The sequence below is a fragment of the Triturus cristatus genome, chromosome 9, assembly GCF_964204655.1.
Source record: "Triturus cristatus chromosome 9, aTriCri1.1, whole genome shotgun sequence".
NCBI classification, from domain to species: Eukaryota; Metazoa; Chordata; class Amphibia; order Caudata; family Salamandridae; genus Triturus; species Triturus cristatus.
In genome coordinates this window covers 123,702,204-123,716,153 of record NC_140592.1, presented here as the reverse complement: position 1 = coordinate 123,716,153, position 13,950 = coordinate 123,702,204, and the positions used below count along the sequence as shown (strand labels likewise).

The 13,950-nt window shown below is 45.2% G+C and overlaps 1 protein-coding gene across 1 annotated transcript; it reads left to right on the top strand.

Moving 5' to 3' along the window:
* Positions 1-4,205: 4,205 nt before the first annotated feature.
* On the top strand, positions 4,206-9,581 carry LOC146797503 (uncharacterized). Its single transcript, XM_085627563.1, has 2 exons — positions 4,206-4,900; positions 8,220-9,581. The coding sequence occupies exons 1-2, from the start codon at positions 4,420-4,422 to the stop codon at positions 8,687-8,689; spliced, it is 951 nt and encodes a 316-aa protein (XP_085483689.1). The 5' UTR covers positions 4,206-4,419; the 3' UTR covers positions 8,690-9,581.
* Positions 9,582-13,950: the final 4,369 nt, after the last annotated feature.

Below are 13,950 nucleotides of genomic sequence, written 5' to 3'. Positions count from 1 at the left end.
AAAACTCATCTAGCAAAAGAGACTTTTGCAAGGGTATATTTAGCTGCACATTTACCAACAAGTCATGCAGCGCAGCAAGTCACCTTGCTGGGCTACGTGACAGGGAAATAGTGGAAATACACAGTATTTCATGTAATACAGCGCATTCCTGTCTTTTGCTGGTGCACAATGTGCTGCCTGGTCCCAACGCAGGCCCTATTCCACCGTGGTGCAAGGGGGCCTGCTTTGTAAGCAGGATAGATTTTGTTCAGAAAAGGACACCTTCCTGCACAAAAGCAATCTCCTAAGGCATTTTCCTCACATAGATAAAAAAAAGAGAGGAGAATTAAAGATATTTCTTCTTGTTACAGTTTTGAGACATATCCGGGTATACCACTTATGGTACTTATAGAGAATGTAAGTTCAAATAGGTAAGTATAGATTTACTATTCTTAACTCCACATCTACGTACCTTGAAGATATATATTTTGGCAAGGTACGTATATGGGGTGCTAGGTATAGTAAACCTTGGCTTACTTAAAGAAATTACCTTCACAATATTTTTGTACTGGATATTCTTGACATGGAATTTTATCCACACAATATTTTTGAATCAATATTTTGGCAAACGCCTCAAAAGAAATATCGTAGACTGTATGTTATTTTATGATATGTTATGCAGATTAGTAGAGCACACTATCACCCTGGGGGGTATCCTGGCACTGAGCAGGTGTGAGTCTAGGCACACCTAGGGCCTAGTGGGACTACTCAAAAAGTGAGGTTCTCAGCTTCTTGCAGAATTCAAGAAGTGAGGAGACTCTTATGTGTAGCGGCAAGACATTCCAAACTTTTTGAGCGATGTAGGAGAAGGCTTAACTGCCGGATCTGGATTTTCATATACGAGAGTTTTTGCAAGTAGGAGTCTTGACGAGTGGAGGTGTCTGGAAGGTTTGTGAAAGCAGAAGCAATTGTTGAAGTACACTCGGCCAGTGTTATGTAGTGCCTTGAAAGTGTGGGTGAGGAATTTGAATTGTGCTTGTGTGAATGGGGATCCAGAGGTGCTCCTTCAGGTGTGGTGTGATGTGAGTGCACTATGGGTGGTAGAGAGTGATTCTGGCCACCGAGTTGTGAAGGGTCTGCAGCCTTCAGATACGTTTTTTGCTGACCCAGGCACAGAAGGTGTTCCCTTGGTCCTGTTTGCTTGTGGGCAGGGTGTGCGTGACAGTTTTCTGTGTGCTAATTGGGAGTTCTTTTAAAAAGTTCCCCAACATGTTCATGGACTGTGCCTCCCATTTCTCTAAATCATTTAGTGTCATCTCACATCTGCCATTTACGTTATCTCATTTTAGCAATAATGTTGGTGTACATCAAAGTTTAGTAATTTCCCCTCTTCTCTTCAGTACCAATGTCAGCACTCTACCAGATCTTATCAATACCTCAAAATTTATCCAAAATGATGCCGATCTCACCCAGATCACTCTAAAACCAGACAGAGAAACTGTGGTCCTTAGGACTGGTACTCTCTGTCAGAGGCGCAACTAGAGCCAAATTTCGGGGGGGGGGGGCTGAGCAAAAATTTCGGGGGGGGCTGAACTTTAAGCAATAGGCAGAGTGGAGCTGCAGAGGCTCTTAGAAGGGGTGAAACAACAGCAAGGCCTCATTAACATGCAAATGGTCTTTTAAAGACCTGTGAAGTGCTCGGGTGCGGCTGCTTTTTGCCCGGGAATCTGTCTCATCCCGGGCTGCCACACACGACAGGGGGGGGGCTGAAGCCCTTTGAGTCCAATGGGTTTTGCGCGCCTGCTCTCTGTCTGATCTGTTAACCAGCAGATGCTAAATAACCAAGTCAATTTATTCTTCTGAAACAGAACGCATAAAGGGTGTTAAGTGGAAGAACTGCCAGGCTACACCCTAAAGTCCCCAGAAAATATCACCACCTTCTGCAGCACTGACTGGAGTATGAAACCTAGGAGTAGTCATGGACTCCAGCATTTCCCAGGAGGCCAAATTTATCAAGTGACTAAGAGTGCTTTCTGCACTACGCAAGCTCTTTGACATAATTGTTTTCACCTGGGTTTTCCACAGAACCTTCAGCCCACCATTGCCCTTGTCGCATCTCATTTAGACTACGCAAATACACTTTCCTGGGTTCCAACTGTTACTAAACTAAAGACAACAAAGAATTCCAAACCACTGCAACAAGATAACTCCTACATTTTCAATTATGGGATCGGATCGCATATCACCAGCTCTCTGAGCACAGTACGGGTTACCAATGGCCAGATGCTCTTTCAAGGCACTGTTCATTGCTCCAAGGTATATGCACAACAAGAGTACATCCTTCAGCCAATTAATACTGAAAGGATCCTCACAGAACAGCTAAGATCCACTCTAGACTGGTGCCTCAGCTGACGGTCACCTACAAGAAGGAGCATATCTGTGTAACTTCATCTGTTGTGGAGGCAACAAAATTAAGAAACTCCAAGCGGCAAAGAGAAGAAACATCCAAGACCATCTTGAATTCAGGAAGGTAACTACCCACTAACCAGGAGGAACAACCATTTGTCTTGGAAAGAAGAGCATGAATGCCACAGAACCGAGGATCATACCACCCTGCAACTGGAACCATATCTCCCACCGAGGATCGCAAGCACAGGCACATAGACAGCTATCTCACTCTCCTTCGTATCAGTCCAAGCATAAGTACATATACAGTTAGCAGGTAGATGGTGTATGCATTCTCTGCCAATCGCACACAACAAACCACCTTACATACCTTCCCTGATCCAACCAAACACATCAGTGCCTCATAAGCTTAGGCATTCCATCTGCCACTCATTTTCACTTCATTACACACTGACACGCTGAGGTGCAGGCACTTAGCACAAGGAGTACAGCTCTTCTCATGGAGCAATGTAATGAAATACATCCCACATGGGATTTTCTATGAAACACGCACGTCCGACCAAGTAGGCCCAACTAAGTGACATGCAACAGGTCTGCAAACTGTTTTGGCTCCTCTTCTGGGTATAAAGCACTATAAGAATGTAACCCCATAACTATACCCGAGATGGTTGCTATTAAGGTCCTATGAACATTGAATGAAGAAAAAAAGCAGTTAATCACGATATCACAGTTTTCGCATGTAGGAGGGTAGCATGTTACTGTGTTACACAAAGCACTCGTTTTTGCTCCATAAATCACAACACAGCGCAATTAACTGTGTGGTGAGCTGTAATTGAATATTTCCCTACATTTTCAAAATGTTTTTTTGTTTTTTGTACTATATGATGTAATACTTCAGTTTATAAATCACACATGATGCAGGGCAATACCGGAAGCTAATACCGCCTGGAGCCTACCGGTAGCCCTCTTGTGGTATTACCTCCTTTCCATTCTCCGCAGGTCAGAATTGTATGGTGACCAGAATTTTAAAGCCAAAAACCGGGACATTTCCCAAAAATGGAAGAAGGACTGCAATCTTACTTCAACCCAGAGTACAGAATGACAGTGCTCCTAAGCAGAGAATTAGAGAAGAGGCTGTAAGAACATACATAAAATGCCATTTTTGAAGCCAGTAGCCTGCCTGTTAATTAAATTGCTTTCTTATAACAGCTGCTAACTATCCCTGCCTTGCAAAACATAAAAAGATACCTTTCACCGTTTTCAGCCGACCCTCTCTAAAAACCGGGACGTGAGCTTAATTTCCTGTAATCTGCCGGGACAGCTGGGGAAAAACCGGGACTGTCTGGCAATTCAGGGACGCCTGGTCACCCTATAGAATTGGAAGAACTTGGTAATTGCTCAAATTTGAGTCAGTATCACGCTGCAAAACGTTGAATACGGCTTGTTTTTCCCTCACAATTTAAATCTGGAAACACTGGTAAATTTGTGTAGAGAAAAACAAGGAAGGCTATTTGATGTGGTTGGGTAAGCAGCCAGCCAACTGAAAAGTTCCATGGCACTTTCTCGAAAAAACGTAGCCAACAACAAACTGAAATGAGATCCCCCGCCAGAAACCCCGCAAAGAAGCCAAACACACCACTACAGCACAACTGAATCAATATTTGGAGTGAAAGGTGAAACAAGTGTGGTGTGTCCAGTGACAGTCCGCCAGTCTGCTCGGGCTGAACCTGTCTGATCAGGGTAGGTCGCTAGCTCAGGAAAGTCGTGTTCAGAACAACGGCTGTCCCTGCCTCCACCTGTCTAGAAAGATCTCACACCCCCACGGGGAACCCTCAATTTACATCTGGGAAGGCTAATCCAGTTTGCATATCTGTAGGGGGAGGGCCGCAGGCCCACCCCCGGGTGCCTGCCCTTTGATTGCTAAGCTTCGGCTATAAGAGGAACTGGGCCTGGCTTTACCCCACATTCACTCATTTGCTGCATGGCTTTTTATCTCTCTGCTGAGTCAGTCGTGCGTGGGATCGCCCTCGCTCCATGGAGCGTCGTGTCAGTGTTGAGGGAAGTACCCGTATTTTCGGGACCCAGGACTCTGGCATCGGTCGCGGTGCTGTGGTAGAGTCCTGCGGACATCTTGGCACGGGGCAGGAGAGTTTTACACCACTGGAGCAGCAGGAATCGCCAGCGCCTCTCTCTCCTGCTGCAGACGGGCCCTCCTCCACCGAGAGGAAGGGCCACTGCTGTGCCTGGGACTGCTGCTGCCGAGAGCCCGACCTCTGGGGCAAGGGTTACTGCTCCTGCGGCCTGCTGAAGTGGTACTGCTCCGGGAAGCACCAGTGCATGCAGCTCGCGGACGAGTGCGCACCAGGGACGGACCCGGAAGAGCCCCAGGTCTGGGAGACCTACCGGCTCTTCTCATCCTGGGGGAAGAATGCCGGATATGGATCCTCGACCCCTGCATCCTGGCCAAGGGAAGAGAAGGATGACAGCCTGTTAGAAAAGACAGAATGCAGAAGAGGTAAAAAAAAAAAGTGCAAGTTTTCGGTTTATGTCAGGGAATGCGCGAGTGAGCGACAGTCTGGTATTTTACGCCTAACTTCTCCAAAAGTTCCCAGCAATAAAAGAATGGCGTATCACCTACTTCCATGTGTCTAGTTACACTGTAAACGCTATCGAGCCTAAAGTGTCGGGGCCAAGTCAGAGGGGCACCTGGGTACCGAACAAGGGAGGAAGGCTAGTGGAAAATGTCCATGATGGCTTATGCTCAGTCTGATAGACTGTTCTGCGCCCTGTGGGTACCGAACAAGGGAGGAAGGCTAGTGGAAAATGTCCATGATGGCTTATGCTCAGTCTGATAGACTGTTCTGCGCCCTGTGTGCAGTAAACTGCTTTTTGGACTTGATGTGCCATTTTCATGCGGCTTGAATTACCGCCATATCCTTCACCAAGAATTGCACAGACATCATGCCCAAGTACCCCACCATAATGTTGGTTTAACACCATGAAGATGATCCGACTAGCAAAGTCTTCCGTTGATGTCTCTTGGGGAGGTTTGGCTGATCAATGAACGCATGCGCACAGAAGGCCTGTTCGCAGCGTGGGTTCCTGCGCAGCTTAGGGGGTCTCCAGTCAGTCCAATGTGAACTCAGCTCCCACTGACACTCTGTACTGGCTCACTGCATGGGTGCTACGATGACTCTGTAAATAGCCATGGCGGCCCTGTGGGGACAGAAGGCAGCACTGTCAGAGCAGTGTGATCCTCGCGCTGCGACGGAAGAATTGTGCTCTCGAGACCTGTCAGCGCTGTTGCTGCTAAATAGATACGTTTACAGATAACTGCTTTTACTTGGCTCTTTGCTGGAGGCATACTGCGGCTTTTTGTCGCGACTCATTATTTTTCGCCCAGGCCCCCACCCCATCTTAGATAACTGCTGATGTAAGTTATAACGGTCAGTGCTGTTTTCTTAAACAACTATGTAGCAGAATCCACAAATTTGCAAAAATACATGTTAGCTACATTCTCATAACAAGCAGAGAGACTTAAGGCTTCTTCACAAGCTAACACAAAAATGAAATCTCATTCGTGGAAAATAAGTCTACAATAAATATGAAGCAACATCAAAAGAGCTGGAACCAAATCTTCATGCATCTAAGAACTATGATGAATTCTATCCTGGTATGTGGTAAAAGAAAGTTTAAAAGTCTCTAAAGTGCAATGCCTAGTTTTCTGAAAACAACCCAGACAATGGGTCCTGGCGGCTTATTTCTTAAACATTCATTATTCATGTGTCATTGACACATACTCACTTCTTGGCTGTGAAATCTTCAGTCATTGGCAGATTTTGCGGATGCAGCATTTTCCGCATAAATCCAGATTTTCTGATTTTGCCACACAAGCCATCATCTGCTGCATAATATGCAGATTCCAGCAAAAAAACAAAAAACATGTTTCTAGCTCAAATGGATCAAAAGTTTCGAAAAACAGAGCAACAAATGTCACGTCACAGTGGAAAGCCTCTGCACAGGTTGACCGGTCACCTTTCTTTTGCTCATTTCTGTGTTTGGGTGTCAAAATGGTACTAATGAGTGGGCCTGGGTAACATCTGAATTACGCTGAAGTAGTCAGAGTAATTTCGGCAATTTCGCATGGCTCTTGTGGCACGAAAATAGCAGAAATTACGCAATTATGCCTGCTCGCATAATTCAGAATAATAGGGGGCAAAACTGCCTCTTGCTGGAGCACAGGAACAGAGCATGGTGACTGCTGGCTGCTGCCGTTTGGGTTCTGTAGAGTTTAGTGCTATATTCTTAACGCAAACTGTATCCTCTGGTCCAGAGCTGACTCAGGGCTGCATTTTGCACAAAGAAAATAGCGCTAAATGCTGGGGCACACTCCTCGTGTAATTCTGGCTAATCTTGCGTAATTTTACACATTCTGTAATTGCACTGAAGCAGATCACGCGAGTTACTCCCACCTAAAGAGGCGAAACCTTTGCCCAGGATGTGTTAACATGAGTGAAAATGCCAAAAGAATGTGTTAAGACTATCGCAAAAAGTGCAGCATTATGTCGCATAATTTGCCTGTTTTTTGCAGCATAATTTATTCAACCTTGCCATATAGTTGGGTCCTCCCATGCTGCATAATTCCATTAGCCCTGGTCACAAGGTTTATGCTTTTAAAGAGCACAAATGAATTGCGCCAAGACACTCGTAGTAAGATACGAGAACTGACGTGGAAGAATACAATGTTACTTTCCCAGAATCGCACAACGTGGTGTAGTGGGGTAGCTGGGATTCAAAGCACAGGCCTCCTGAAAGAGGCTGCTACTTGGACATTATATATGTACAGCTGCTAAGACTGTATGTCACTTCCCCCAGCGCCACCCCTGCCACTCAACCAGCTAGGAGCACCATGAAATCAAGAAGTTGTAACTCAATATGCACAAAATAGCAGAAAGTCAGTAAAATAAATTAGCAACCTGGTAAGTGATTATGTTCTTGCACAAATTGAAAAAAATATGCTTAGTTGTATGACATATATTACATTCTGGAAACGCTGACCTCAGCCTGCACACCTTCTTTTCAATCCGCCACTGTCTTACCTTGGGTCTCAGTCACAGCCATAGGCTCAGGGCATCTGGTAGGTTTCTCCAGAAAACACCTCTTTGTTGATGGACTTGGCTTGTGCAGCTCATCCCTATTACTTCCTCCAGACTGGAGGCAAAGAAGTAAAACAGGTCCTTGCCATGAAAGAATGTCCAGATTCGGAGAGAAGAGTACATGGAATGTGTTTTTTTTTTATTTAGCATGCCTGTGAGAGGTGACTCTCTGCATAAACTGAAGGAGCTGAACTTGGAGTTTTCTCCGGCATCCATCAATGACTATCTGCACTGCATGACTGGCCTGTCATCTCCAGGGTGTCAGTGACCCCATCAGACTATTTCCGAGGGTGGGGTGAGGGGGGGCAGATTCCCGAGCCCCAGTAAAGACAGTGTCACTGCATTGTTTTACTCTGTAATAGTTGATGTTCATCTTGTTTTTGCCCCCAAGCTGCCTTTTCCCTTTCCTGATCTGGCTGGAGTCTGCCTCCTTTCGATTTTCTAGGTTTCTCATTTCTATAAATTATAACTATGGATTTAGCTATCTATATAGATATTGATTCTACATCTATATATTTAACTCTATGTGTCTATATGTATGTGTTCAGCTATATTTATTTATATATATATATGTGTGTGTCTATATATATATGCTTATATAGACACACACACATATGGACTTAGTCTCTCAGATCTCCACTTCCCTCATCCTCTAAATTGTTTGTTCTTCAATTCCAGATCCATCATGTGGAGAAGATCACTCCACTGAAAGTTCACCCTGCAGTGTATTTCTGAATCTGACCAACCAAAGCAACTCACGGAGCTTCTCTACTGCCTCCCCTGAAGAGGCACAGTCCGACGAAGAGTGGGGTACAGCGAGCATGTGGTGGTCACGAGAGTGGAGAACGCAAGGAGCAATGGAGTCCAGTGAACGATGGAGGCACTTTGGGGAGTGGAAAGTTGATGAAGAATGCAGTGATGAAGACTGTATGTGCAATGCAATCTGCAGCTGCGATGAAGAGTGCAGCTGTATTGAAGCTGATGATGATGGTGAATGTGTCCTCAACGGATCAGCTCTACAAACCATGGACATCTATAGGTCTTGTAGGAAGGCAGGTTTGGAGCCCGAAGATATCTTTAAGAAAGCTTTACCTAAAGATGGGCATCGATCTGACATTAATAACAACCCATCTATACACAATAATTAGGTTAACTTGTAGACCCCTCAGTACTTTCAACACACCCAAGACTGAAGACAATAAATGATGATCTGCTCAAGCGAGGAACAAGGCTTGTGCATCCTTAATGTGACCCTGGACAGTTGATTTAAGTCTAAGACTAAGTCAATAGATTTTAATTTTTCTACACAGATGCAAACTTAATTTTAGAATTCCCAAATGTCAAGGGGCTTCTCTTCTAAAGATTTTGCAGAGGTTCAAATTCTCAGCATATTTGACATGAATGTAAATGAGGCTGTACATAACAAAACCACTTAATGCAAATTTACGTTACTCAAACAGCAAACAAAAATTAATACATTGTAATAAATAACTTTAGAAATCCAGAGATTCGATTTTATAAGTACTCTGTTCCCACTACTTTTGGAAAGCAGCTATCACACATTTTTCCTAAGGTATCATAAGATGACCTATCTCTGTAAGTGTGCTGGATTTTTATCCTCACATATTTTTCATTACCAATTTGTCCCTTTACCACGGTGCCTATTATTTGCTCCTCCTTTCTTGGGCTTCCCAAGATTTTGTGTGTCACGAGTTCCTTCAATTTAAAAAAGAATGGTATAAAAATATTTCTAATAATGCCCAGATCAGTTAAGCCATCGCGATTTTTTACTTGACAACAGCTCTTTCTCTACAGGGAACCACATTTCTCAATTTAACACCCTGTGGTGAAGAACAGCTAAGACATTTGACAATATTCTGATCTATGCTGAAACCTCAAATTGATATTTTTCAACACATGTTCCTTTCCTGAATGCGTATTAATGAGATGAAAGGATGTTTACTTTACTACATTGATCACCTTGAGCTAGTGCTTTGAGGTCATGATTGGATCATGTGGCAAAGAAGCTTGGTTCTATCATAATTATATTCTGTTCTTTCTAAGAATATATTAAGGTGCATTTATTTGTCCTTATAAACAATTTCAAAATCAACTTCTGTACTTGATGGATGGTCACATCAGATGATATCCTTACTAAACTTTTGGACAATATTCTAATGTACAAATCCTTTTAAATTTCACAACTTAGCCCCATCTATATAAAAATATTTACCTCCCCAGGAAATCTGACACTTTCAATATAATTGGAGTGGCAGCTAGAACAAAACGGGAAGAAAAGCTTAAATAATTGAAATGTTGTTGCAGGGATTCTGCTCAGGAACAGAACTATGCTTGGGACATAGAACATCGGCATGTAGGGGACAGAGTCACTATACCACCTCAGTATCCATGAGCCCGAGTCCGACTAGCTATAGTCCTTCACTTGCCCTCCTAACCTTACCAGAAAAACAAGTGAATTCGCACCCCATAACACAACACTCTTGACCCTCTCAGGAATCGTGGTAACAGGACACACCCTTTCACTCTCACACTCGTAGGCATCCACAGTACGATAAACAAAAGAAGTTTAGAATATTTATTCAAACTATTGTGCCATAAAATGTAGTATTTGTGCCACTATTAGAAAACAATAGCATATTAAAAGTACCGTTAGCATGGCTATTGAACCATATACTATAAAAAGTCCTGTCATGTTATAAGAGAGATTTTGCCTACCCCCACCTCCTTCTACTGAAGCTAAATGATTATGTATCAAAAAGATCTCTGGGTTTAGTGGCAGAGCCCGTACCTTAGCATACAAAGATGGATGTTCTACATCTCAGATGATGCAGCAAACTCGTCTCTTTTCCCTCGCTCAGCGTGTGTTTTCTTACTCTCTCGCACTCAGTTCTATGATGACGTGTGCTATAAACCGCAGCTGCGGTCTTGTGTTATGAGAGAATAACCAGGGACACTGTTGTTTAAACTTGTCTAGGGTGTTCAGACTAAATCCCAGGATAACAAAAGAATACAAAAACATATGCCGGTTCCGTGTAAAAGTACAGTGTGGCACAAAGCAAATATGTTTATATAGTAATATGTGCAAATGAAAATGCAGACTACAATGAGCACAATTAGGCTAACAGAGAGAAAACTACACTAGGCCATGCAGGAAACACACAACAATGTGTCTGAAGCCAAAAGGGACTCATTGGTCTTAGACCAGAGAAGGTGCCTGTGCCTTCATGTGTAGATATGACTACTGGTTCCTAATGTATTTCTTAGTAGGTTGGACATAGGAAACATTCCTAAGTATTTGGGACACCATGACTTTCCTAGCGATTTACATGGTGAGATGCATCCATTGACTGTAACGCGCTTCTGTGTGCTTACCTATAAAACCTAGAAAGTGAAATGGAAACCAAAAGAATGAATATAGACTCAATCGTAGCTATATTTAGTGGACTTGTCCAGCCAGACAGAGGTCTGATATTTACTTGTAGGCTTAGGATTCAATCATACAACACACCTTTACAGCGGAATGAACGAAAGGTTTTTTGCGTATAAGGTGTATTAGGTGTCGACGGAGTTTCGATCCGTTTAAAAGATGAGCGGATCATCATCAGGACTTTAATAACATGCCTGTTAAATAGAGCCTCATTAGCCGCAATTCCAGAATGGGGGAACTTAGGCGGGGAGACGAGGGCTGCTGTAATGGCGGCTCCAGTTATGATGAATTCCAGCTCGAATACGGGGGGAGTCGCCGTCGCGTACTCTAGCGGCTCAGTCGCCAGCATGTTGAAGGGAAGTTGCTAACAATTTTAAATAATTATGAGCAATGTCAATTTGAACAGTAAGAAAATTGGCCTGAGTTTTCTTATTAGCCTGATGGTATTTTTGTAGGGCTTGTCTTGTATTTTAACTTACCCTTAGAAAGATACTGACGACTCCAACATCTCTCCAGTCTCTTGCAAGTTTTACGCAGGAGTTTTAACTCCTCGTTGAACCAAGGTGCAGATTGACATTTAGTCACTGAGTTCAAAAGGGGAGTTTTTAAAGACGCAATATAGTCAGCTGCCTGGTAAAGCCATTTGTTGACCTGCAGCGTGTCAGCCTCAATTATCCTGGTCAAACACGGACGGGATTTATTTAAGGCATAACTAAAATCTGTGTGAGAAACTGTTGCCCACTTTCTACAAAGGGTGCCAGTACACAATCTATGACCATTTGGACAGTACACCTCTATCCAAGAGAAATAAATAAGAGCGTGATCCGCCCAGAGAGAAGGGTCAATGGTGAACACTGGGACAGATCCATTGGAAAAGATTGTGTCCAGCATATGGCCAGCTATGTGAGTGGGATGGGTCACCAATTGCTGCATGTCCAATGAGGAGTTTCTTAAATGTAACGAAAGGAACATCCTCATGGTGATTTAAGTCTCCTAAACTTGTAAAATTAGTGCATTTTAACATGAATTTCGAAAGAAATTAAACTAATGAAGTTAAAAAAAATCACCTACAGGACCAAGTGGCTGATGTACCAGCACTCCAGCCAGGATTGTGTTGGTAGAAGGTGTAATGCAAAAGCCCATTGACTCGGCCGCCAAGAGCTCCTTCAAGTCAAAAGTGGTACAGTTTAATGTATATCTATAAACAATTGCAATACTGCCCGCTCTTTTGCCTTCTCTCTCCCAGTATAGCATTGCATACCCTGCTGGGATAGCCTTTGGGATATATAGGGCACAGAGCTACCAGAAAACCAAGTTAGTTTCAGTGAGAAAGAATACGTCAATTTTGTCGTCACTTAGTATGTCATGAATATGTTGTGCATTTTTATGAATGGAACATATACTATATAAACGGGCATGTAACCCCAGTCCCTTAAGAAGTTTTGTGGGACAATGGGGGGGCACCAATGTAACTGCTGAGGGGTGACACTGACAGGTAGAGTAAGAGTACAATGAGGGCAAGCATAGACTGAGGTTAGCGCTGGGGAAATGTGCCTACCTGGACACAGGTGCTGCTACTGTAAAGAACAAAGCTCAGCCGAAGTATAAGTGTGATGTAGCCAGTCGTGGAGAAGGGGGCTTTGGGGGGCAGTCGAACATCGGGAGGTCTGCCCCCCGGGGTGTTTCGGGAGTGGGAGCGTCTTAGGCGCCATCCCCACCTCCCTTTGGGCTAGTTGGTTTATTTTATAGCCCAAAGGATATTTAGCCCCCATTTTGGTTCGACTAGCCACCATTTTGTGGTATCCACGGTGGCTGGTAATAGGTATAGCGGAGCTTTTTACCTTCATGCTGAGGTGGGGAGTTCGGCCTCACCTGGAGCAGCTGCTTTTAAGGGAGGCATGGAGGGAGGTGAGTGCTTGCGGGAGCTCCGGGCAGCGGGGAGGGGCCGCGGCAGTGGCAGAGGCCGTACCTACATTGGCGTGGCCTTCCGCAGAGGGGGGTCCAGGAGGGGGAGGCTGGGAGTTATGAATGGCGTGGGTTTTGGCCCGGACGTGCGGCTGGCGTCAGGCGTGCGCAAGCCTGAGAGGGTGGAGCAGGAAGGAGCGTCCCTGGTGCGCACAATGCTGGTCTACAGGACCGCAGCACCCAGACAAAGTAGGAAGCGGGCAGTGTCTCAGGATCCGTACATTTCTCATGCCCTCATGGAGAGGAGGCGCTCCACCACACGTGCTGCCTATGGGGACCCGGGGGCAGAGTGCACCGGTCAGGAAAGCAGCAGGAGGGTGGGGCCGAGGGGAAGGCAGGGCTTACGGACCGCAAGTGGGTCACGGCAGAGTCAGGGGGCAGGAAGAGGCCCCAAGGTCGGGATATGAATAGCAAGGTCATGGAGCTTAGTTGGGAGGTGGGAGGGGATGACGAGTGAGAGCCCAGCTTAGACTGGCTGGTTTGGGCAATTTTGATGACTGGGGGCATAGGCAGCAAGGGGGGGGGATTAGTGTCCCGCCTGGATGCCTACATGAGTAGTGGAGGGCCCTGGGAGGGGGGAATTCTGGTCAGGCACGGGAGGGGGGGCCCGAGGGTGGGTGGGGGTGGGGTAGGGCCCAGCTTCTGCCCCTTTAGCGGCGATGTGGATGGGAGCAAGGAAGAGGTGGACTCTGGGAAGAGGGTTCAGGCGAAGAGGACATGGGGATGAAGATTTTGGCACCTGCTAGGTACCCCCCATCTGGTGTTAGTCCCTAGGGGGAGCTGGGCAGGGGTGTTAAGGGGGATTTCTGGGCTGGGTATCCCTAAGGGGTTGAGTTCGGGGGGGCTAGACAGGTTAAGGGGTAGGTTTTGGGGAGCCAGAACACCAGTCCGGTTTTCTTAATTACAGGGATGGGGCACAGGTGCAGACTCGGCAGAGCTACGGATGACTCACTCACTCCGATGTGAAGAGAGGGCTGAGAGGGATCCTGACAATGC

Coding starts and splice junctions, on each gene's coding strand:
- LOC146797503 (XM_085627563.1), top strand. CDS start 4,420: ATGGAGCGTCGTGTCAGTGTTGAGGGAAGTACCCGTATTTTCGGGACC. Junction 4,901..8,219: donor AAAGACAGAATGCAGAAGAG/GTAAAAAAAAAA, acceptor CTTCAATTCCAG/ATCCATCATGTGGAGAAGAT.